General features: G+C 37.1%; 2 protein-coding genes across 2 annotated transcripts in view; one reads left to right on the forward strand and one right to left on the reverse strand.

The window, feature by feature from the left end:
• The first annotated feature begins 2,233 nt into the window (after positions 1-2,233).
• On the forward strand, positions 2,234-7,984 carry map1lc3b (microtubule-associated protein 1 light chain 3 beta). Its single transcript, XM_084397255.1, has 4 exons — positions 2,234-2,461; positions 4,790-4,845; positions 6,316-6,422; positions 6,505-7,984. Exons 1-4 carry the CDS (start codon positions 2,422-2,424, stop codon positions 6,677-6,679), a joined length of 378 nt encoding a protein of 125 aa, XP_084253381.1. The 5' UTR covers positions 2,234-2,421; the 3' UTR covers positions 6,680-7,984.
• A 361-nt stretch (positions 7,985-8,345) lies between these two features.
• zcchc14 (zinc finger, CCHC domain containing 14) overlaps positions 8,346-26,677 on the reverse strand; it is a 32,096-nt gene continuing 13,764 nt past the window's right edge. Inside the window, exons 3-13 of the mRNA XM_084396551.1 lie at positions 22,406-22,476; positions 22,139-22,210; positions 21,785-21,870; positions 19,878-19,972; positions 19,079-19,115; positions 18,713-18,998; positions 18,441-18,529; positions 15,106-15,227; positions 14,808-14,951; positions 11,526-12,635; positions 8,346-9,855 (exon numbers count right to left, since the gene is read on the reverse strand). Coding sequence (XP_084252677.1) covers positions 9,800-9,855; positions 11,526-12,635; positions 14,808-14,951; positions 15,106-15,227; positions 18,441-18,529; positions 18,713-18,998; positions 19,079-19,115; positions 19,878-19,972; positions 21,785-21,870; positions 22,139-22,210; positions 22,406-22,476 — 2,168 coding nt within the window. The 3' untranslated portion in view covers positions 8,346-9,799. The remainder of the gene's footprint in view (positions 9,856-11,525; positions 12,636-14,807; positions 14,952-15,105; positions 15,228-18,440; positions 18,530-18,712; positions 18,999-19,078; positions 19,116-19,877; positions 19,973-21,784; positions 21,871-22,138; positions 22,211-22,405; positions 22,477-26,677) is intronic.

Genomic DNA, 26,677 nt, shown 5'->3' on the forward strand with positions numbered 1-26,677 from the left:
CTCTAACTGTATTTTGTATTTTTCACCTATAAATGCTCTGCTGTTATTAATATTCTGCCGCATTTCATACAATCCACTCAGTATTCAAGAGGTTCAGTTTGATTAAATGAATCATTTTACAGCATGGCTCATGGAAGCCTTGCAGCTAACAATGCTGAAATGTCTATTGTTTCACTTTCATTTTCACGGTCCCTCTAACAACACCGATGAACATACCCGGGGCCTATACCATGATGGTAGTTACTTACAATAAAGAAAAAAAAAAACATAAATAAAAGCCACAAATCTATTTTCTTGAAATTATCTATGACTCAGTCTCAACCCCTGTCTGACTAATCTCTGCACTACTTAAACAACAGTATTATTGCGTTTTATTATCTTGACAAGCATAGGCTAATGCACACTATAGCTTGTGTAAACTGTCTATGCAAAATCACAATTGTTTTGCTGTTTAAATAGCCTACTGTTTGAAAAGCCTGTTTAATGGAAAGGCCATTGCAACAAACTGAACCCATACCAACAACATGCCCTTAACATGTTAAAGGGATAGTTCACCCAACAATGAAAATTAACCTATGATTTACTCACCCTGAAGCCATCCTAGGTGTATATGACATTCTGCTTTCAGAAGAATACAATCGGAGTTATATTAAAAAATGTCTTGGCTCTTCCCAGCTTTATAATGGGAGTGAATGGGTATATTTTTTTGGAAGTCCATCAAAGCGCATCCATCCATGATAAAAGTGCTCCACGCCTTTTGGCCTTCTGAAGTGAATCGATGCGTTCGTGTAAGAAAAATATCCATTTTTAAAACTTTATCGACTAAAAATAACTAGCTTCCGGCAGAGGGCCGTACACATTGATTTACGGCGAAAGACTAACCCTTGCATTAATTATCGCGGACTTATCGCCTGCGATAATTAATGCGATATGGCTCATCTTGTCAGTTAACTACGGCTCTGTGTTGTAAATGCCGCTCCATCTGAAAGCAGGTGATGGCGATTTACTACTAATCAAGGAACCGGCTTTACTGACGAGATGCGCCAAACAATGTCATGCGATATATCGCCCAGCCCTAACGCACGATGTAATGACGAATGCGGTTGCCCAGCCCTGTTTTGAACCGCGAGAGGCGTCAAAGCTTACGCTACTCCTACATCCTACGCCATAGACATCGTCAAGTGTTACTCTTTTGGCGTAAGTCGACTTGTGTACGGCCGTCTGCCTGGAAGCTAGTTATTTTAGTCGATAAAGTTTTAAATATGGACATTTTTCTTACATGAATGGATGCGCTTTGATAGCCTGGTAATACCAAACTCTGCTACTTCGCTTTGCTTCGTAGATAGAGTCTGGCATGGCATAATTGAAAAGTGTTTTCTTTCTCGCGGGGAGGCGCTTGTCTGAAGTTTAAAATCATTGGTTACCCGTAAGCCAATCACATAACGTTTGGTTATGGCGTGTGTTATGTGCTGGCTCAGCCGCATCGAACTTCCACTGTAAACACATGTAGTATGATGCGAAAACAAAACCATCGAGCGAAATACCGGAGTGAACATGGCTGTGAACGACTTTTGCAGATTATGTGAAGTAAATCTACGCATCCACGGTACAATCAGCGTCTACGTCACGGCTCTCAGCCCGCCCTCTGTTCGTTGATTGGCCGGCTGTTTTCAGGCCGGAGGAAAACGGAAAGCTATTACACTGTCTCAGACTGAGTACAGAAGCGAAATGAAATTAAGCGGAAGTAAGAAGTCTGACGTAGTCAGGCTAGCGCTTTGATGGACTTCAAAAAATATACGGCCATTCACTGCCATGATAAAGCTTGGAAGAGCCAGGAAATTTTTTAATAATAACTCTGACTGAATTCGTCTGAAAGAAGAATGTCATATACACCTAGGATCGCTTCAGGTTGATCATGACCTAATCATGGCCTAATTTTCATTTTTGGGTGAACTATCCCTTTAAGGGAATGTTAAGCTATCCTGAGAAATATTCAGTTGACAGGCTAAAATGATTATCTCTCTAGAACTACTTGAAAACAGCTTTTGTACAAATCCCGAGAATTCAGATTATGAACTCAGTAAGCCTATAAAATAAAAAAAGAATTGCCAAATACACAAAATGTCCTAAAAAAATATGCCTCAGTGAGGCATAGACTGTAAACTAGCAGTCAGGGACTAACCTCAAGCTCTTCCCCTTTCCTCCGTGTACACGGCATATGCGCCGTGACCTCATAGATCAGCTGACTGGTTTGTTTTGCTGGGTAAGACAGACTTCACAGGACGAAGCAACGACACGCAACTGAATTATACGATTTCGCATTATAAAACACATTACAGATTAAGATCTGTTCAGGGAAAGAAAAGAAAGTAAAGTAGGCAGGTTTGCCTAAAGAATACGGTGTCTAATCTAATTTTAAACATGCCTTCGGAGAAGACATTTAAACAAAGGAGGACATTTGGTAAGTGCATCGAGTTAATATCATCAGAAATGTACTTTTGTACTGTATTACCTATATAAAATCCTCAGTATTGATTTTACAACATGACACTTTACATTAGACTATATTCAGGGAAAGTTAATGGTTGTCTTTTATTTATGATCGTGTGTAGAGTAAGTTACCTAGTCCAGTAGTTATTGTATTGAAGTATTTATAAATGTAATACACGCATCTTCTATGATAATCGTATATTAATTGTGTTGTAGAAAAATAGGTCTTGTTGCTCTGTAGTCAAACTGGGTTGTAGGCTAAGGGTGTCGGCCGGGTATAGGCGCTATCTTAATGTTCAGTCTGTACAAACAGAGACTGCAGACTCATAACAAACAACATAAAGAATTACTCTTACTTTATTTTCAACGTAAGTTACCACAATCAAAACCTATGTCGCAATGTCTTTGTTTGTGGGCAGATGTTAGCTAAACTCCGCGCTGCAGGATTGGGGGATGGGACTCGACGTTTAAGGTTATTTGGAAGGACTCGAGTAAACAACGATGCCGAATGATTATTACGTATGTTCAATTTAGTAACTGTTCACCTCGACCGTTTAAAAAAGAATAAATATTATTGCGGATATTGTCATCGTTGCGCTCAGTTACAGGCCTGTTTGAAGGCGAAGTAACGACGTTTAGCAGTAATTGTTTCCTTTTTCATAACCGTTACCGCTCTTGTCATGTTTCCATCCCGTTTTGGGACTGAAGTGGAAAATATAGCGGATAACATAGGCTAGTCAGAGACTTAAAGGGATAGTTCACCCAAAAAAATTACAATTCTGTCGTCATTTACTCGTCCATATGTTGTTCCAAACCTGTACGAGTTTCTTTCGTTTTTTTGAACACAAAAGAAGATATTTTGAAGAATGTTTGTAACCAGACAGTTGACGGCACTTTTTACTATGGAAATCAATGGCTACCATAAACTGCTTGGTTACAAACATTCTTCAAAATATCTTCTTTTTAGTTCAACAGAAGAAAGAAACCCATACAGGTTTAGAACAACAGAAGGGTGAGTAAATTATGACAATTAAAATTTTTGGGTGACCTATCCATTTAATTGGACAACATATTGGGCTTTGCATTCATAATGTAGCCTACTGTTTTTGATTGATACTTTTAAGAGAAAATTATTTGAGATTTTACAAAAGCATCTGTTTCTTGTTGTAAAGTGCCTGGGCCCTTAGAATCGTCCTAACTTTCCCCCCCTTAGCGGCCCCCCTGCTCATGAGTGTAAGTCTTTTAATAATTAATTAATTCAATGATCGAACCAAACTGGATGTTGATGAATCGGACTCAGTAGGCTAACACTTAATCGAGTCAGTTGAACGTGTTTTGACTCGCAGTGATTCGAAATATGTTTATGACTTAATTGTATTACAGTTTTATGAACACGCATACCAAACATAATTTTAATGAATGTCCTTTTACCTCAGTAATGTATATAAAGGTTCTAAATTGCTTTGTTTTTAAAAGAACTGAAGAATCATGACTTCAACCATCTGAACTGCTCCACATTAAGCTACAGTGAATGCTCTTGTTAATAAAACGCCATCAAAAGGATGAACCAGGTCTTTAAAACGAAACTAAAGGACGAGTTTCGCGGAAATGAGTGTGGTTAGTTGTCAAGCCTCCTAAAGTTACCACAGTTGCTCAATATGCACGTGTGATACATCAGCAACATGTGCAGTCATGAACATCACTCAAACGCACATTTCCTAAAATATCAAAGCAGTGTTTTCTAGAATCGACGTTTTATTATTTTATGGTTGCTGTAGATACTGTCTTGCGATCTCATGCTGAGTCATGCCTTTTGTTCAAAGTCTAGTTAGCATGGTACACAAAGGACTTGCTTGTTTCTTCTTCATTTCTGTTCATTAACTCATTAAGAGAAAATTATGTGGAACAAATGCTTATACAACACAGAAATAAACTAATATTCCAAGCAATTTAACTCGGAAGAACAGACATACACACAGGAGTCTTGTTTTGGAGTGTGTCCTTAAAGGGATAGCTGACCAAAAATGAATATTTTGTCGTCATTTATGCACTCTCGTATGCCAACAGAACAGTTTCATCTGGAACAGGACCTTAATTGCATCGATGACCTTACTTGTTCGGTTGAAACTGAGCGACAGAATAGAGTTGACAAGTTTAACTTGGACCTGTTAGCTTGGTCCATTAGAGAATGGATTGATACTTGAGACCCATATCCAGCCCAGTAAAATGTCTGTGGTTTAATGCGTCCTGTATTGTGATCTGCCTGCATCTAATATCCGCTCCTACTTCCTCTCTACAGAGCAGCGGGTGGAGGATGTTCGGCTGATCCGGGAACAGCATCCAAACAAGATCCCGGTAAGCGGATGTGTGTGTCTGTGGAGCTGGAGATGAAAATTAAACTTGTTAACCAATTAAAAAGGCTTCCACACTTAGCATGGGAGACGTTTTTACCAGTATAGACCTTGAAATGATAAATAATTAAGTACATGTAAATTTAATGGAATTGTTATTAGAATATGGTCACATTTTTCCGGTTTGTTCTGAGTGTGCCTTTTTTGAGGAAGTAAAATGGAATAGCTCATTTGCATCCTATAATTTTTACCAGCACAAAACACTGGATTTAAAGGGATAGTTCACTCACTCTAAAATGAAATCTGTCATCATTTACTCATCCTCATATGTTCTTTTTCTGTGTAACACAAAAAAGATATAAAGTTAAGTAAATGGCCCAAAAGCCGATGGCCTCGGGATCAAAGCCATTATGTAAAAGTTTAAAACATGCTCAGCTGTGTGAATTGGGCAGAATAGGTTAATCTTATGGATAATCTTAAAAGGAAGGTTGTCAATAGACCTAGATAAACAACTAGCATATGAATGGCTGCGTTTGCATGTATGTATAGGGTCTTTATCAGCCTCTTAAAGACCAGTCATTGGTATTGTAGCCAGTTGTCACCTCTATTGACAGCGCCTCAGGGTTACCAGAGCCAATTGTTATTCAAGCTGACCAGGATAGAGTGGTCAACTTCCCTTCTGCTGAACACACACAAACCCTCCACCCAGAGCAGCTCTTTTCAATGGGAATGTCTGGACACACAAATATTAAACTTTAAATTCAATGTTTTGGACCAGAAAGTGGTGGACAAAGATAATATTATAAATATTTAGAAATCTAATTTAAAAAACTATAAAAATGGCATATATATCGTTTAAAAGTTTTAGGGTCAGTTTACTTTATTTTAAATTAATTAATACTTTTATTCAGCAAGGGTGCATTAAATTGATCAAATGTGACAGTAAATACATTTATAAAGTTACAAAATATTTCTGTATTAAATTAATTCTATTCTTTTGAACTTTATTAAGCAGCACAACTGTTTTCAACATTGATAATAAGATAAGAAATGTTTTTTTAAGCACCAGATCAGCATATTATAATGATTCCTGAAGGATCATGTATGTAATGATGCTGTAAATTCAGTTTTGCATCACAGGAATAATTAACATTATTTATATGTATAAATTACATTATGTATATGTATATAGAACATTTCAGTTGTAATAATATCTCACAATATGGAATTTTACTGAATTTCAGATCAAATAAATGCAGCCATGCTGAGCTTGAGACAATATTTTAAAACATTAAAAATCGTACTGATATTTTATATATATTACAGTATATATTACATTTTATTAGAGCTGTCAAATCGATTAATCGCATCTAACTTAAAAGTTTGTATGTGTGTGTGTGTTCCTTCACTATTTAAAAATCAAATAAATGATATTTATGCATATATGCTAAAGTTTCAAATGATTCTGTTTCAGGTCATCATTGAGAGATACAAGGGAGAGAAGCAACTGCCGATTCTTGACAAAACTAAGTTTTTAGTTCCTGACCACGTAAACATGAGCGAACTTATTAAGATAATCAGGTAATGTCTTTTACCTCTTGCCTTTCATTTGTATTTTTTGGGGGAAAAATCAACTTTGCTAACGCATTCCTGGTTTTAATAGGAGACGCCTCCAGCTCAACTCCAACCAGGCTTTCTTCCTGCTTGTCAACGGTCACAGCATGGTCTCTGTGTCCACTGCCATCTCTGAGGTCTACGAGCGCGAGCGAGACGAGGACGGCTTCCTGTACATGGTCTACGCATCCCAGGAGACATTTGGATCTGTGCGTCCTCTGTAAAAAAAAAAAAGGGCAAAACGATTGGCTTTCACTCTTTTGGACAATGATACAACCTACCCTGAACTCTAGACCTTTCCTCTACATATATCCATATCCACTTTCCCATCCCACTGCTCCCCCCCATCCAAACAGGAACCATCTGAACTTTTAGTCATTTGGCTCGAATCCCTCACCAATCCCAGACATTATCCAAAGCTCAATCCTAACTTCCCACGTCTCAGCCCCTTAACCTCAACTCCCTTCTGTTCGTTTGTGTTTTCATAATGGATGAGGAGTAATTGTGTTTAGGTTGTAGGACAGGTTATGGTAAATTGGACTAATGCTCCAGGTTTACTCAACACAAATCTTGAACGAAAGACTTCTGTGTGTAATGATGGAATCTTCTGTTTAACTTGGCGGTTACATTTCCGAAATGGCATCTAGTGTAACGTTAGGCGGCCAAATAGTTTTGGAGGTTATTCGTTAGGTCCATTTCAGCTTGGAGGGGTCGTGTCGCTGCCAGCGCACTCTGGTGACCTTTAACCCCTCCTGTTGTCCGTCGAATCTCTTTATCTGTGGAGTTCGGCTGTGTTTTCTGCCGTTCCATTTTCCTGTTAGAAGCAATTCAGTCTTTTCACCTCCCCCTCGAGCTTTTTTGCTAATTGGGTCATGAGCGTGGAGGTTCTCGGATTTCACAACTCTTTGGGTAAGTCAAGGTTTCAAAACGCCGTCTTACTTGCGTTGACATTTGAAGTATGCTCCAGTGGGACGTACCCGAGGAAAATAAATAGTAAGCTATTTAAAATACAAGAAATTCTGCGTTGATTGTTGTGTGAAGCTTTGAAAGTGCAAGCTTAGGAAGAAAAATAGAATTATAATCAATGGTACATTGAGCGAATGAATGTGGCTTTAGCGATTGTGGCCTCAATCCATGGACACGGGTGCTGCCCGAACATCCTTGCTCTTGTAGATGCACGCTTTTTAGACTTTCAATTTTATTAGAAGATCATTTATGCCTTTATAAATACATAACCGTGAGCTGTCGTACCTCTTTCCATCTGTATGTCTTACAGTAATCTGTACAGATAAGCTTAGATGCCTTTTCTCCTGAGCATTTATTTGCTCTTATTTAAAATTATTATTTTTTTCATGCAAAAAACATTCATATGTGATAGTATTGTGCAATTTACAAAAGTGACTGTTTGAATGAGAGTTTAACTCATTATCGAACTAATGTCATTTCTGTGTTTCTCCTGCTCAGATTTACAGCAATATTACACTTCTATTTCTGTTGATATTTTAAAAATAAAAGAGGAATATGCATCCTGTTTGGCCTTTTCTTTGAAAATGTCCCTCAAAATTATTTAATATGGGAAACATCACTGCATTTAAAGGTTATTTTGTATTGGTTGGGTATAGGAAAATTATGACTAATTTATTAATTAAAACATACATGCATTACCGTTACACAAATATTTTGTCCTTTTTTTGAAAGAAATTGATACTTTTATTCAACAAGGATGCATTAAATTGATCAAAAGTGACAGTGACTTTAATAATGTAAAATATGTAAATTTTCAAATAATTTCTGGAGAGGAAAAAAATTTGTCCTGAAAAAACTAAATGTTGAAAACTGTTTGCAACGTTGATGATGATAAGAAATTTTCTTGAGCAGCAAATCAGCATATTAGAATGATTTCTGAAGGATCATATGACAGAAGACTGGAGTAATGATGCTGAAAATTCAGCTTTATCATCACAGGAATAAATTACATCGTTAAATATATTCAAGCAGAAAATAGTTGTTATTTTAAATTGTAATAATATCATTGCAAAACAATGTTTTTACATAACCCTTACCGGTTAAATCAATCTGCTTAAACAGGAATTCTCAAAAACATTTTTAATTCATTTTAAAAAGTGACAAATTGATACAAAAATTCAACAATCAATCTTCAATGAACATTCACCTCTGAATATAAAATGGCTGCGTCAGCATTGTCGTTTTAGGTCAAAAGCTTTCCTGCAATAATAACAATACACATAATATATACAGTACGCAGTAACTCATCATCAGGCAACATGCATATCCAGCAACTGCAAGATCTATAATTAAAAACAGAAATGTTCTGTAAAAGGCAGCTAGACACTGAAAAACACTGATCATAAATATCGCCATTTGCTTTGAAACAGCATCAATGGAATGGCATCTATTGGCTAAATGGGTCTTATTGTGTAAGTCTGACCCTTTTCAACACTTTGGAAAAATGATATGCCCATGTAATTGAGAAACAATGTGGAAAAACCCACTGTTTTGACCTTTTTAGTGTGACACATTAAAAATGGTTTCCTCTAGTGTTCAGTTCTCAGTTCAATACATATGAGAAGCAATTTCTTCTTTTTCATTACAGTTTTAAAAACGCTAGTAAAGTGATAAGTTCGACTTTACCGGTCTCGAGTGCTTTGACTGTATAAACGTCTTTTATTTTAGTGTCCCGCTGACATGGCACCTTTATTGCGAAGAGAACATGGAACATGTAATAAAAATATAATTCAAAAGTAGCAAAAACCAGGACATTAACAAATATACCTTGATTACAACAAACAGGAACATAACACATGATGATTAAGAAGACGTTCGGAAGTCAAAAGGCCAAAAAATGACCTCTTAAGATGGAAAATGACATTTCCCACTTCCTCAATTGTCAGTTTGTTCTTTCCTTTATGAACTGCCAGTATTTTATTCCCAAAGCTTGACTTGTCACACCAAGAGCAAAAAGACTTGGCCATCATTGCACGTTATTTGGCTAGCAAAATCTGTCATTTTACCTCTTTGTTTTGCTTCCAAGAACGACATGTGCGATAAATGTTGACTGGCTGCTCCACGGTGACTTGCTCAAGCGAGTCTCAAGTGAAACGAACAGTGTGAAGAGTCTGAAGAACACACTTCTTTGAGCATCCCTTTACAAAGATCCACTGTGAAGTGATTCTTTGGCACAAGGCTTTCATCGGAAGCCATAGAAGTGATCAAACGCGATCTTCCTGTAAAGAGATACTGTCTTTGCTCAGCGGGGGTCTCACATCAAGTATGTTTACACACACTGAGGAAGGTGCAGGTCCAAACCAGACCATACTCATCGTTTAGTCCCCTGAGTCCTGGCTGTCTGACTGTGGAGAATATTTCAGACGAAATGTCCCTGCAAAAACAAAACATGTTGTTGTTTTTTCTTCAAAAATAACTATTTTTTACAATTTCTGAAGAAGATGCGGGTAATGCTTGTGCACACACACACACACACACACACACACACACACACACACACACACACACACACGTCAAATCGATTTGTGTAACATGAAAATAAATATACTGTATATGTGTGTGTATGTATGTATGTATGTATGTACGTACGTATGTACGTGTATATATATATATATATATATATATATATATATATATATATACATATACATACATATACATACATACATACATACATATACACACACACACACACATATATATATATATATATATATATATTTACAAACTTTTATGTTAGAAGTGATTAACCATGATTAATCGATTTGACAGCAATAAATAAAATAAAATATATATATATATATATATATATATATATATATATATATATATATCTCAATTAGTCACCAATCAACATTTATTTCTATAACACATAGGAAAGGTTTTTAGGTTTCTAAGTTTAAGTATTTTTCCCCCTAATATTTATATTTTATTTCAGCTTTATTTTTTATTTTTTTAACTATTTCAAATATTTTGTAAATAAATTAATTCATATAATTAATTTATAATTAATTATTAATTAGGGTGCAAAGGTGTTCTGGATGGTTGTTACTATGTGGTTGCTATGGTGTTCTGAATGGTTTTTAGCAAGTTTCTCTGCATTTGTTAGAATGTTGAGTGGTTTCCAGGTTGTTTCTTTGTGGTTGTTAAGGAGTTATGAATGTTGTTTTGTTTTGTCGTTGTTGGAGTGTTCTGAGTAGTTGCTACAGTTAGGCCCTGTGTCCACCAAAGCATTTTTTTCACGCGGCTGGCGTATTTTTCCAGTTGTTTTCAATGGGAGCGCCGCATTTTTAATACACCAGGAGCGTTGTCCAATCACAGTGGAGGAGGCGCGGTGACAAATACCATACCGACCAACCTTCACATTCTGCTTGTACAATGTCAACAGATGACAACAACAAGCATAATAACAGAACAAAATAATTTAAGAGCCAGAGCAAATGCTTTATCGACATTTTTATATAGAAGCAACACAGAAACAAACTATCTGTGAGATGAGATGCTAGTAACACGTCCGCGGATATTCCGCATCATAGCAAGCAAAGCGTCTCAACTGAAAAACCGCTGCGCTGCCAAAACGCTCTCAAGCGCCCACAGCTAGGCGTCTTCAGCTGGCTAAAAACACTTTGGTGGACACGCGGCCTTCTTCTAGACAGTTGCAAGAGTATTCAGGATGGCTGCTAGGGCGTTCTGGAGCATTCCAAGAGCTTACTATGTGCTTGCTTGGGGTTTTTTAGTACACTGCTCTATGGTTGATAGGGTGTTCTATATGGTTGTTAGGGTGGTTCCTGAGGTTTGTGGAGTGGTTTTACAGCACATTCCTCCATTTTTGCAAGTGCGTTTGTAGGTTGGTGCAATAGGTGTTCTGGTTTTTAGCAAGTTGCTCTACATTTGTTGGGATGTTCTTGGCCGCATTTCCTGGGTGGTTTTGGGTGGTTGCTTGGGCATTGCTAATTTGATGTTAGGGTGTTCTAGGTCTGGGTTCTAGGTTGCTAATGTGTTAGGAGTCAATTAGCGAGTACTACTAATAAACAATGCTGTTACCTTGTTGTGCAGAGTCCATTGCTGGCTGCTTGCAGTCTTGTGCACGATGCCCACTCAGCCCACAGTTATAGCAGGATACATTCCCTGTTTTCTTATGCCCAGAGCTTCCGTTTCCCATGATTCCATGGGGCTGGTACACACCACCCCCTCCTCCAAGAAAACCCTGCACTGGCGGAAGCACAAGATTCTGTTGAGAGTCATGTGATAGGCTGCTGTTGTAGATAGGCGGGGCCACCAGGGGGTAGGAAAAAGGGGAGGCGGTACCACTTCCTGTGAGGAGCGGGCTGAAATGAAGCAAAGGACCTAACGTGAACACTGACGTTCCTGAGAACGGATGTGGAAAGTAGCCGACGTAGCTAGCTGGAAGTGCCCCGTAGGAGCCACAGTTGCGGCTACACCCGCAAGAGCTACAAACGCACAATGAGGAACTGGAGTTAATGCTGTTTGCTTGCACCGAGGCGTAGCCGCTATTCTCTGTGGACGCTGGGCTAGAACTGTGCGTGACCACGGGTGTGCTGTTTAGACAGTAGGTATTGCCAGGTACTGCCGCCATGGGAACACTGCTGGCCGGTGAGAAAGAGGGTCTGGTGGAGGAACATGATGACGGGCAGGAGGACGGGGGAGAGAAATGGTACGATCCTGTGCTTGGAACAGAAGAAGACACTTGTAAGTGTAAGGGTGGGTGAGAGACGTGGTGGAGGGTGTTAGATGTGGCGGTGAGAGCAGTGCTGGTCTCCACCATGAGACCTGGAGGGGAACGAAGCACCGCGAGGGGCCCACGGGGGGACGACATGTCCTGGTGTCCTGGGGAACCGTCAAGACTCAGCCCAGGGAAAATGTTCTCAAGTCGGACACCCAGAGCAACCCCGGACCCCACTGGTTTAGGACGTTCTTCTGAACAGAGAGGGGGTGGGCGAGGTTTGCGGGGGGAGTTGAGAACCCGGCCTGGGGAGAGGAGGGGTAGGGAGGGAGGGGGCAAACTCATTTGGGAGGGATCATTCTGGACTGGGAGGACTTGGGCAGTGGGACGGGTAGGACCGGTGGATACCGCATGATTGAGGAGAAAGCATGACCGCTCTTTCTCGCCAGGATCCAAACCAGACTCCAAACCTGATAGAAGATAAAGACCAAAAGTGAAATATGCAATAATTTCATTAACAATTTATAAGTATTTTAAAAAATATATCATGATGATGATAATAATACAACTAATATGGCAAGCCGTTTTAACATTTAATCATTTAAACCGACTAGTCTCTATTTTCATGCTACTAGTACTTATTTTTTAGATACTAGTATCTATTCCATTAAGTACTAGTACTTATTCATTAGCTACTAGTGCTTATTCTTTAGGTACTAGTGCTTATTCTTTAGATACTAGTGCTTATTCTTTAGGTACTAGTACCTTTTTAAAGATACTAGTACTTATTCATTAGATACTAGTTCTTATTCTTTAGGTACTAGTACCTTTTTAAAGATACTAGTACTTATTCATTAGATACTAGTTCTTATTTATTAGATACTAGTACCTATTAAAAAGACACTAGTACGTATTTATTAGATACTAGTGCCTATTAAATTGGTACTAGTACTTATTCATTAGATACTAGTACTTATTCATTAGTTACTAGTATTTATTATTAGATACTAGTACTTATTAATTAGATACTAGTACCTATTAAATAGATACTAGTACTCATTCATTAAATACTAGTACTTATTTCGAGAGTGACTAGTAACTATTATTTTGTTACTAGTAACAAATTTAATTTTTTTGCCATTGACTTCTATGGGGATCTGTCATTCAGATATCAACTATTCAGTTCTGACTAGTATGTATTCCAATTGTTACTAGTACGTATTTATTAGATACTAGTAGTTATTCATTAGGTACTAGTACTTATTTTTTAGATACTAGTACCTATTACTAGATACTAGTATTTATTCAATAAATACTAGTACTAAGTCATTAGATACTAGTACCTATTAAATAGATACTAGTACTTATTAATTAGCTACTAGTACTTATTCAATAGATACTAGTACTTATTCATTAGATACTAGTACTTATTCATTAGATACTAGTACTTATTCATTTGATACTAGTACCTATTAATTAGATACTAGTACTTATTAATTAGCTACTAGTACTTATTCAATAGATACTAGTACCTATTTATTACATACTAGTATTTATTCCAAATGTTACTAGTAAGATTTTTTATTTTACTAGTAAGATTTTTAATTTAACTCTCCAGTGGCCGTTCTGACTAGTCATAACATAAGACGAGTAAAAAGTTAGCTACTAGTAACAATTACAAAATATACTAGTGTCTAATTAATAGGTACTAGTATCAAATGAATAAGTACTAGTATCTAATGAATAAGTACTAGTATCTATTGAATAAGTACTAGTAGCTAATTAATAAGTACTAGTATCTATTTAATAGGTACTAGTATCTAATGAATAAGTACTAGTATCTAATAATAAGTACTAGTAACTAATGAATAAGTACTAGTATCTAATAAATAAGAACTAGTATCTAATGAATAAGTACTAGTACCTAATAAATAAGAACTAGTCACTATTGGAATAAGCACTAGTATCTAATAAATAAGAACTAGTATCTAATGAATAAGTACTAGTATCTTTAAAAAGGTACTAGTACCTAAAGAATAAGCACTAGTATCTAAAGAATAGGCACTAGTACCTAAAGAATAAGCACTAGTAGCTAATGAATAAGTACTAGTACTTAATGGAATAGATACTAGTATCTAAAAAATAAGTACTAGTAGCATGAAAATAGAGACTAGTCGGGTTTAAATTATTAAATGTTAAAACGGCTTGCCATACTACTAAAAATATTCAAAGTTTTAATTTTAATAAAAATGTGTTAATAAATAATAATATTTATTCATTGTAATTCTTAATTTTAATAAATGTTTCATTTTCACTGCATGTTAGTTTTCAATATACTTAATACTCCAATTACCAACTACATTTGCCAAATGTGCAGTATACAGAAGTAATCAGACTACTGGGTACTGCATCCCATAATCATTCAGGTTAATGAATGAACCTATGAATGAAGCTATTAGATACTTTAAATATCCCTTTCTTGATTTATTATATATTGACACAAGCAAATGTAATTAAAATATGTAATACATAAAAAAATAAAACACACTGTTTGGAATGGGTTTTTGTATCATAGTGTACTATATGTACACTTATTGGAGACAATTTAATGTCCGTTCTAAAAAAAAAAAAAGAGTTCTTACGTCTGTGAGGGTCTTTGACCCGGTCGAAGGAAGTGTCACGTGATAAAGGGGTCATTGGACTGGAAGGAGCACTGGAATAGCCCGAGGAGGAACTGCTGTCCCGTGGAATGGGCAACGAGCTGTTCTCGACATCTACCCGTAACTCTTAACATACACACACACACATAAAAAAAATATTATAACCTCTTGCAGTGTGTTGCACTTAAAAAAATTAGGTGGCATTCATTTAATCTTTTGGATATTTTAATTAAAATGCAAAACATATTTAATTAGTATGATTTTTCAGGAGTGTGTGTACCAGTGCCACTTCCAGGGTGTATGTGTGTCAGGGGTCCGATGTGACTGGAAGGGGTCACTCTGGCAACCCCACCACAGGAAACAGGAAAGTGAGACACCACATATCTTTTCTCCAGCTTTTCTCTGACAGAAAAACAAAAATTAAAGTTTATTTTTTAGATATACCATTTGATTATAAACAATGACTAGATCCTAAATGTCAAAGGTTTTATTATAGAACATAATTTCCCAGCAATGACACCTAGATGGCGCTGTGCACAAAAACATCCCAGCACTCAATGCATGTGCATAATTTTGGCAGTGCATCAGCTTAAATCTGATCATCTATGTAGATACTGATAACTTCAGTTCAAGTGGGATTTTAGAAACAGTTGTCTGATTTGCAAGACATATTTTTAAAATATAGTCGATACGGCTAGGTCTGTATAATTAGGCTGGTTCAGAACTGGACACATTTCTTACAGGGCCTTTCAGTTCAGACACTTTACCACATGGAATAAAAATAAACACTCTTTAAGTTTTAGCTAGTGTCAGTGAGAACCGTTTAATTGAGAATGAGACCCGTGAACCAGTATAACCTTGCATTTGTTGATGTTTCCAGGCATGGAAAAGCTGTGGATTATTTCCTGTTATCTGTTTGATATCTTTGCTCCCACAGCTCTACCTGAGCAATGGAAACTTGCTGATGTGATAAATGGAAAAAGAATTAGAATGGTGTGGAATAGTGGTTTGCTCCACTTCCGTGCTGACAGTGAACTTTCAACACCAAACTCCTATCTGAAAGAAGCGATCTGCTCTGCAACAGTGTAAGTTGTTCATTTACCAACATGTTAATTGCTTGAAAATTCACAGATTGTTAACATGCTACAAATACGTGTCAACAAACGTGTCATAATTTACTCCCCATCATGTCGTTCCAAACCTACATGCTGTTATTTTTTGTCACTAGGAAAAAAGTAACTATTTCTTTAATGGTACATTAATGTATTAAATAAAATCTACATGCATTACTATTCAAAAGTTTGGGGTTGGTATTGATGTTTTTGAAAGAAATCTCTTCTGCTCACCAAGGCTGCATTTATACTGATGAGCCAAAAGCCAATTATGACCAGTCACAAGTTAAGCAAATATCATTGATCATCTCCTAACAAGGCCACATATTAAGGACTGTGTAGATTAGGTGGAAAGCAAACAATCAGTTATTGTAATCAGTGTTGGATGCAGGAGAAATGGGCAGGAATAAAGATCTGAGTGACTTTGACAAGGACCATATTTTTATGGCAAGGCGACTGGTTCAGAGTATCTCTGAAACAGCAAGGCTTGTGGGTTGCTCCGGGTCAGCAGTGGTGAGAATTTACCAACAGAGGTCCAAAGAGGGATAAACCACAAACTAAATGCACAAGGGCAACAAAGGCTATCCCGTCTGGTCCGAGCCAACAGAAGGTCTACTGTGGCATACAGTCAAATTTTAATAATGGTTGTTACGTTCCACGTGTGTTTTGTCTTGTCTTCACTGGTCTGCGCACGCTAGTATACTTCGCACGTGTTGATTGTTTGTCCTCGTTATCTCTTTCTGTTTCTAGCTCGCTCTTGGCTCGTAGGCTGCTGTGACTGGCCTAGCGGGATGTCACTCATCATTGGGGCGGCGTCCGGGAGCCAATCAGAGTTGTCCAGCTGGGTTCAAAGGGATGGCGTGCTCATTCATGCGCTCTCTCTCTCGGAAGCGCTCGCAAGCTCGTGTAGCGGAATGAGTTATATGGCGAAGTCTTGCTCTTTGTAGTGGAATGAGTTATATAGCGAAGTCTTGCTCTTTGTAGTGGAATGAGTTATTTAGTGAAGTCTTGCTCTTTGTAGTGGAATGAGTTGTGTGCTTTGTGCTTTTACCTTTAGTACTTGTTATGTTTCAATTTTAGGGATAACAGCTTCGATGTGTATCCTGATTCAATGTTATGGGGTCCTGTAACACGGCTCTTTGGGAAAGAGAACGACAGGTTAGTATGCCGCGGTATACATATTGCCCGTAGTATTGTTTACTTGTTAGATACACTAGGTTAGGAGTGAGCGCCACTCTGTGTATGTTTTGTTTTAGTAGCTAGTTTATTTAGGTGCCGGATGCACCGAAGATTTCGGTTTTCTTTCTACCTTTTCCTTTGGTTAGGTTTAGGTTTAGTATAAGGATTGTTTTGTTATATTCTGTTCTTTCTTTTGGCGCCACTTTTTGGTTCCTTTCCCTTTCATTTGTTGTCTGATTTATATCTTTCACATTGTACATAGCGCACTTCATTATTGTTGAGAACTGGATCTAGTGGCTTCGGCTTTTTGTCAATAAAAATCCAGTTTGTCTCTGTAAGTTGAGTCTGTCATGTGTCTTTTCCTCTTCATTCAGCCATCAGCAGTGATAATAAAATAAGTGTTGCGAAACATCTCCTAGACCTTAAAAGTTCGTAACAATGGTAATAGTAGGAATGTGTCAAAACTGCTGCGTATAGGGCTGCATAGCCACACCCAATCAGACTGCCTATGATGACCCCTGTCCACTGTCAAAAGCGCAGACAATAGGCACATTAGCGTCAGAACTGGACTGGGGGGCAGTGGAAGAATGTCACCTGGTCCTATGAGTCTCGTTTCCTTTTACATCACGTGGATGGCCGTACATGTGCGCCGTTTACCTGGGGAAGTGATGTCACCAGGATGCACTGTGGGACGAGGACAAGCCGGTGGAGAAGTGATGCTCTGGGAAATGTTCTGCTTGGATACCTTGGGTTCGGCAATTCATGTGGATGTGAATTTGACGTGTCACCTACCTAAACATTGTTGCAGACCAGGTACATCCCTTCATGACAATGGTGTTCCCTGGTGGAAGTGGCCATTTGCAGTGGCCACTGCAGACATTGTTCAGGAATGGTTTAAGGAACACGATGAAGAGTTCAAGGTGTTGCCCTGGCCTCCAAATTCCCCAGATCTCAAGCATCTGTGGGATGTGCTGGACCAACAAGTTCGATCCAACCTACTGGACTTGAAGGATCTGCTAGTAACGTCTTGGTTCAAAATACCACAGGACACCTTGAGGGGTCTTGTAGAGTCCACGCCTCGGCGGGTCGGCGCTGTTTTGGCAGCACGCGGAGGGCCAACAGCATATTAGGCAGGTGGTCATAATATTTTGGCTCATCTATGTTTGATAAGGTGCAAAATGTGCTAACCGGTTGAGTTTTTTATTTATCATAGCAGCAATAACTGCGTTTAAACAACAACTGAATGTTTCTAAGGTGGTTTATGGCACGATACACACAGATTTAAATGTGTCAGTGTCATATTATGAGCACAAATCACACTCACTTCTGAAGCTCCAGCTGAGTCTTTAGCTTCTTCTTGGCCCCCTGAGTGAGGTCGTACTTGTTGAGATCCTCTTCTGTGAGAGCGAGGAACTGAGAAATTGAATAAAGAGATCATAATTTAGATAAGTTGTAGTGGGAGAGATTTGTTAGGAAGGACAGATGTATTTCTTGGCTGCAATATCCGAAATCTGTTCCCTGAACCTAAATAAATTTAATCTCTTATCTGAGAGATGGTTCTCATACCAAGGGAAAGAGCCACTTTAAGTCACGTACCTCCTCCATGGTTAGCTGTTTGAAGACAGGGTAATATTTATGCAACCGTAGTTTACGAAGCCAGTCCAGGATGCCGTTCTGCTCCGGGCTGGGCTGCTGGGACAGGGGTCCGGGGTTTATGAGGTGCGTCTGTGGTGGACTGCCCTCCCCCATAGGAACAGCAGTGCCGGGGAGGATGGCCACCGCTGTCTGAGGGGGGAGAGGGGGCAAGTGGGCAGGGGTGCTCTGCGGGAGGGGGGCATGGACGCTTAGGACAGGCTGGATGCTGGCGACACCACAAATGGGCCTGGGACAGAGTGACAGAGGATTATGGATGGAGAGAAGAGAGATGTGTTAGTGTTTGGGGTGAGGGGTTGTTAAACTCACCTGCTCGCTCCCCTATACTGAAGCAAACAGCCCAGATCTGAAAAACATGGAAGTGATAAAGTGTGATTAAGGAGTATAGGATGATTTGACATGAAAAGATGCATGTCAAAAAAGGACTGAAAAGAATATCTCACATACACATCACTTTTCACATCAAAATGAAAAAATATGTAATTCCCTCTTACCATGACTTATCCTTATGTACACAAACTTTATTTTGAGTTTTTTCCCCCATGAGCCCAATTCAAGGGGAAGGCTATAACACCGACATTTTAAAGCTATAAAAGTGGTACAGGCCCAGCACTGCACCAAATGGCCCATTTGCACTGATATAATTTCAACTACAGGCTATTGAGTTGTAAACAATCGTAATATTAACAATAATAATAATAATAGTATCCATAATGAATTGTTTTCTTATTGCAGAGCCCTCTCTTATTGTATTTGATGGCTAATATAGGTGAAAAATACATCTGCAATGACTATTCTACAATTCACATTATCAATAAATAAGAATGTTGCACTTATTTCTATCCAAGGGGGTGTCTGTCCCTTCCCCCACCACTAAAAATAACATCACAGATACACATCTAGGTTCTAGTGGCCTTTCGCCCTATTAATAGTTTCCCAAGATGAGGTCACTTCTGAAGCATCTCAGCACAAGCAGGTCAAATCAAATTCCATCTGAGCTGAAACAAACTCCAACCCCGTTTCCCCAAGAGATGGTGTGGTCCTGAAACAAACCTCTATGGTGAAGTGGCAGGGATGAACCATTGCAAGGGGGAAATAAGGGGCTTACTTGTGCTAGTAGGGAGCTGCGGTGCGGACGAAGTGCTGAAGAATAAACAGACTTTGTCGTGTTTGAGAACATGAGGCGGAAAAGAGGTCAAGCATCTGTGGGATTGAGGAAAAATCCACAAATTTAATACAATTTTGATTAGGTTTTGATATAGCAAAAACCAAGGCTGGACGATCTACAAAACAAAATATGAGATACAAAATGAATAAAGAAATGTAACAAAATAAATAAATGAGTATGTATATATATGGCTAAACACTAAGCTTTTAATTGTTTTAACTACAATTTATTGATCAGGAATTAGCTAAATTTAAGCAAATGCACTACTTAAAAACCATTGCTGTCTCAGAAAAAACAGTTTTTGGCAGAATCTAGGAAGTTTGACTCAGAGTGGTTCAGCAGAGTTGTGGGGAGAATTGTGAGAACTTTGATGAATCACAATGAAACATGAGTTGGATGGTGATTTTTAAAAATCTTGTAAGAAATATAATCAAAAATGCATCTCTAGCAAAGTGAAGCATGGAGGAAGAGTGTCATTGTGTGGGGACTTTTTTATCTGCTGGTATTGGTGAGCTACTTCACTGAGAAAAGTCATTTAATGCTTCGGAGTACAGGAGAATATTGCAGAATGGCTTGCATCCCACAAATGAAAACTTGTTTTCTAAAGAGGAATGATCAGATGTTATTTTTCAATAAGACAATGTTTCTGCCCAAATAGAAAAGACAACCAAGAAGTGGCTTGAGAACAAGTCCATCAGGCTCATGTTTTGGCCTGGTCGATTGGTCTCACATTAAACTTAAACTGAGTCATTTTTCACCTACTAATGAACTATTTGAAGCCATAAACATTGAGTGGAACAACAATACTGACTCTTCTTCCTGTAAAAAATAAATTATATATATATATACAGTGATGTGAATAAGTTTGGACACCCATGCTAAAGTTGCCTAATTGCCTGGAAATTCCCATAGAGGCAGGCAGATTTTTATTTTTAAAGGCCAGTTATTTCATGGATCCAGGATACTATGCATCCTGATAAAGTTCCCTTGGCCTCTGGAATTAAAATAGCCACACATCATCACACAGCCTTCACCATACCTATAGACTGGCATGGGGTACTTTCCATAAGATCATCTCTCAATGCAAATCAAACCAGCTATTAGGCTAACTGAAATAAAACCATGCCAATCTCTAGGTATGGTGAAGGGTATGTGATGATGTGCGGCTATTTTAATTCCAGAGGCCAAGGGAACTTTATCAGGATGCATAGTATCCTGGATCCATGAAGTAACTGGCCTTTAAAAATAAAAATCTGCCTGCCTCTATGGGAATTTAACATAGGGGTGTCCTGACTTATGCACCCTGGATTTTAAGGAAGAACATTTATTTATTTACGATACATTATTCATTCACAAAGAAAATTGGTGTCCTGAAAGGTTGGATTTTTCCTAATTTTTTTAAATTAAGGCATTAAGATCAATTTCCAAAAGATGATTTTTTATTCCTCTTTTTAGGCAACTTTAGCATGGGTCTCCATACTTATTCACATCACTGTATATATATATATATATATATATATATATATATATATATATATATATATATATAGATAGATAGATAGATAGATATAGATATAATTAATATATTTGCCATAAACATGTATAATAAAATTAAGTTATTTTATTAAATTAGCATTTTAATTTATAACAATATAGAATAATAAACAACATTTCCCCACATATATTTTTACTAAACCTTTTAATACTTAAAAAAAGGCCTTTTTCTGTCTGAAAATATATAGTAAATATTACATTTATAACCCATCCCTGATAAAAAAAACATTATATAAATGAGATTTAGTGTATCTGTTTGCGCATTTCGTGTTAGGATTCAGAAGCAGAAATACCGAGGATCTAGTTCATGAGTGGAATCAAGTCCAGGCATCTGAGGCAGAAGTTTCTCCAGACATTCATCAGGAAAGAGCTGAGAGAGCTGAAGAGAGAGAACAGAGACACAATCACACTTTTTCACAGTTCATTGTTGAGCGCTGACAGGTTGTGAAGATTCACTGGTTTTCAACTTTACAGCATTGATTATTCTTCAATCAAAGTCAAAGCATTTTTCGACCATTCAACTTTCCAGCGGTTCCAGTGATGGGCAAGAAATTGGGATGAACAGGAATGCTAATGTTTTATTTTTAAGACTTTTGGTCTTTACGCACAGGTTCAACATTTCAAACACGCATGTGACTGTCACTCACCTGGGAGATGAACTCCAGCACTTCCTGAGGGGTTTTGCTGACAGTCGACAAAGTGGAGTCGGACCACAAGGCCTTCAACCAAGACAACAGTATGACAAACATATAACATGCCAACTACATTTTACATTTTGGCTACAATTATTCTGTAAAACATATGACACAACTACAGAAAGGACCTCTTTTTGCTTGAGATACAACATAGATAATATGCAGGAGATCTTGATCAACGGTTACTGTAACTTTACTGGAAACTGACACAAAACTCACCTCCAGGATGTATTCTGTTGGTTTGTCTGATTTGGGTGTAACTCCTCTTAGTTCAATTCTTTCAACATAAACTGAAAAAAAAAAAAAGCACAAAAAAAGACAAGAAAGGTTCAAATCTATTTGGTTACAGAAGACTTTTAAATTGCTGTGTTAAACGCTGTTCTTTTGAACTTTCTATTAATCAAAGAATCCTTTAAAAAAATGCATCACGGTTTCCACAAAAATATCAAGCAGCACAAAACTGTATGATAATAAGAAATGGTTCTTGAGCATAGCCACAAAGTTGAGATTTGTCTTGAAATGCTGGATTGTTTCACTCTTGCATTCCACGCATAAAAATATAGTTACATTTACCCCAAAATAACTGAATGAGTTACATTCACTCCCCAAGCTTTGAATGTAATGAATTGTGGTTGTATTATCACAGACTGTTTGGATTCTATTAGAGGAGAAGAAAATCCTCCAGAACTTAATAACCTCTCAGACGGTTTCTGGCAGGTCAGAACGCATTCGAGCATATTCAGCTAAGGAGGAAGAACCCGAGAGAAACCCTCCAGGCGGTTCATTTCACAACATATTTTGGTGGCAAACCAGTGAAGTTCAAAACAGACAGTAAGGTTAAACGTGAGCAAGAGTTTCAGAGAGAAAATAAGGAGCGACAGAAGACAATATATATTGTTTCATAACTTTGTCATCTTTAAATGGTTTGATGTTAAAAAGTTTGGGGTTAGGGAGATATCTTTGAAAGAAAGTTAATACTTTTGCTCAGCAAGGATGCATTATATCCTAAAAGTGAGAGTAAATACATTTAAAATGGTACAAAAGATTAATATTTCAAATGCTGTTCTTTTGAACTTTCTATTCATCAAAGAATCCTGAAATAAAATGGATCACAGTTTCTACACAAATATTAAGCAACACAACTGTTTTCAACATTGATAATAAGATAAAGAGAAATGTTGTTTAAGCACCAGATCGGCACATTAGATTGATTTCTAACGGATGATGTGACACTGAAACCTGGAGTAATGATGCTGAAAATTTAACTTTGCAACATTTCACAATATTACTGTAATAATAATACACCGTTTTACTGTGTTTTTCACTTTAAAAAAAGCAGCCTTGGTGAGCAGAAGAGAAATCTCTCAAAAACGTTAAAAAAATGTAAACAACTCCAAGCTTTGGTATGGTAATGTTCGTGATATTCATATATTATAAGTGTGACTTAAGTGTCCAGCTTAAGTGTGTACATATGCACACACACACACACACGTTCACACACAAGCGAGCAGGAACACATCCGGAGTCTGCTCACCGTAAACATGGGGTGTTTAATATACCCTGCAGAGTCAGCACTTCCTGTAGTGTGTGTGTGTGTGTGTGTGTGTGTGTGTGTGTGTGTGTGTGTGTGTACAAAGAGAGCTGAATGTACTTCTGTGAGTTCTACACATCCGAGAGCAGAAGATCGCCTTCAATTCTCTCGTTCACTGAGATAAATATTTTAGCCATTTCTAAATATAAGATCAAGCGACTAGCACAAAAAAAACGGGGTCCTCAAAAAAGAACGGATCTGAAACGACATGAGAGTTAGTAATCGATGGCAGAACTTTATTTGTTGTTGCACAGACTTTAGAGCTTTTTCATGGTCTCATCTCTTTCCGCAACTCCGGCAGGCGAGTGTGAGCTCATCTGGAATGTTCCGGAGAGCAAGAGGCTTTTCCCTTTGGCAAAGAGAGATGCCTGTCTGCTCCTCCCATTCCACCCACCAAACCCCTCATTACACTGTGTTTGTGTGTGTGTGTGAGTGTGCGCCGTGGAGTGAAAGTGAACCACAAACCCAGAGAGAGGTCACCGCCAGAGGAGGAAGAGATTTGTGAAGTGGTTTGAGATGACAGACGGACAAAGGCAAATGTGTGAAGTACAAATGGGATGAGATGCAAAGTATTTTTAATCTGGAAGAAAAAAATTATAATTTTAGAGTATTTGCTCAAGTGCAACATCACTAAAACATTCCATGCCGGATGATGTTACAATTACATTCAGGTGTTTTCATGATGTTTACGATTATGATTGCATGGGAATATATGTGATGTATATAATATATATGAATAATATATGACGCTTAAAATAGAACGTGATGCGTTTTCCTTTAGAGGATGTAATTTTGTAACACTCTTCTATCACACTAAAATATTTAACTACATCAGTTCTCCAGTAGGCTGTGCATTTTTACACTATTGTTGTAACAAAGCAGACTATAAACAATTTAAATTATTCATGAATCACAAAGAGCCCAAAAGCAGCACATAAAACATGAAAATCCTGTAGAGAACAGAAAGGCAAAATGGTGTAAATTTTACATTATGTTATTGTTGTATTTTATATTAATAAAAAAAAATATTAATAATAGCAATAATAATATGTTGATTTATAATACATTTATTTTTATATAGCAATAATAATAAATTACTATTATTATTGCTATATAAAAGCTTATATTACAAAAATACATGTTATTAATGATACAATTATTATATTTATATAAAATATATTGGATTAATATATAGTACCAACATATTTAAATATACTATTGATAAATATTATATATAAAATAAATATATATATATATATATACACAAATATTATTATTAATAATAATTATTATTATTATCATTGCTTTTTAAAAATTGGTGTAATATTAAGTGAGTGAAAAATACAGCAATAATATTCGAAGACACAGCATAAATACATTGTTCATTATCCTCCCCCTCCGTCTGACCTTTCACTGCAGGCATCATTGCACTTTTCAAGCATTGCTCACTGCACAGGGGCATTATGGGAACACACCTGCCATCTCTCCTGTCCTCCCACGTGAGTTTTCAGCACTGGGCTCTAATAACTCATGGATATGCACAGGTGCAGCTGACCTGAACAAGTTGTTTTCTTTCATCTGACACTTTTTGCTTCTTTCTTTCTTCACCTCTCCTGTCTGAACCTCCTGAAATGATAGAGGTTGGTTTTCTATACAGTTATGTCATTTTGCTTTGAATGTTTCAAATGAGTTATGGAAACGTTTCTTGATAAATACACCTCCATTCAATGGTTTGGGGACAGTAAGACAAATTTAAATATGCATTAAATTTATCAAAAGTGACAGTACAGACTTTTACACGGTTACAAAAAAAAATTTAAAATGTTATTTTCAACGTTCAATTTATCAAAGAATTCTGGGAAAATATAGCATTGATAATAATAACAAATGTTTCTTGAACAAAATCAGCATATTAGAATGATTTATGAAGGATCATGTGACACTGAAGACTGGAGTAATGATGCTGCTGAAAATTCAGCTTTGCATCACAGGAATAAATACAATTTTAAAATATTTTAAAATAGAAAACAGCTATTTTAAATTGTAATATTTCACAATACTAACTGCATTTTTTATCAAATAAATGCAGCCTTGGTAAGCATAAGAGACTTATTTTAAAAACATTTAAAATATATGTTATATACATTTATATATATAAATATATTTTAATTATATACTTCAGTATGAATTAAATGTTATCATACACAAACCATACATATGATTATATAAATATTAGATGATAGTAATGATTCATGTTTGAAATGCCACCTATAAAATTATATATTGTATCATTAATACTATATACAGTTTATTATATTTAAAATAATTAACTTTCATTTTATGAGGAAACATTTTAATTTCCCAGAAAGATCTAATCTACACCAAGTTTCTTTGTCAATATTGATTTTAATAAAGCTTGAAAACAATGTGATCTATTATGAACTGTTTTGATATGACTGAACTTAGATGAGAGAGAAATATGTAGCCTATAATCTATACATAAAAAAAAAAAAAAACATTATAAATATTAAAGGTGCCCTTGCATGGATTATTTTATTATTTTAGAATGTTTCCTGGGGTGCCCTTATAATGTTAGTATGGTTTTTAGATCAAAATTTGTTATAATTTAGAAATAAAAGGCATTTTTCCTAGCCTGATTTTAGCCTCTGATTTGAACACTCTGTTTGAAGGGGCGTGTCTGCTGTGAGACTTCAGTGTAAACGCCCACTGCTGTGATTGGCTGCTGTGAGACTTCAGTGTAAACGCCCACTGCTGTGATTGGCTGCTGTGAGATTTCAGTGTAAACGCCCACTGCTGTGATTGGCTGCTGTGAGACTTCAGTGTAAACGCCCACTGCTGTGATTGGCTGCTGTGAGACTTCAGTGTAAGCCTGTTGATCA

The sequence above is a fragment of the Rutilus rutilus genome (assembly GCF_951802725.1).
Source record: "Rutilus rutilus genome assembly, chromosome: 23".
In the NCBI taxonomy this organism is placed as follows: domain Eukaryota; kingdom Metazoa; phylum Chordata; class Actinopteri; order Cypriniformes; family Leuciscidae; genus Rutilus; species Rutilus rutilus.

Excerpts from the sequence above, each read along its gene's own strand:
- map1lc3b (XM_084397255.1), top strand. The coding sequence starts at position 2,422 with ATGCCTTCGGAGAAGACATTTAAACAAAGGAGGACATTTG. Across the intron at positions 2,462-4,789 it reads TAAACAAAGGAGGACATTTG|AGCAGCGGGTGGAGGATGTT; the intron begins GTAAGTGCATCG and ends TCCTCTCTACAG. Across the intron at positions 6,423-6,504 it reads GAACTTATTAAGATAATCAG|GAGACGCCTCCAGCTCAACT; the intron begins GTAATGTCTTTT and ends TGGTTTTAATAG.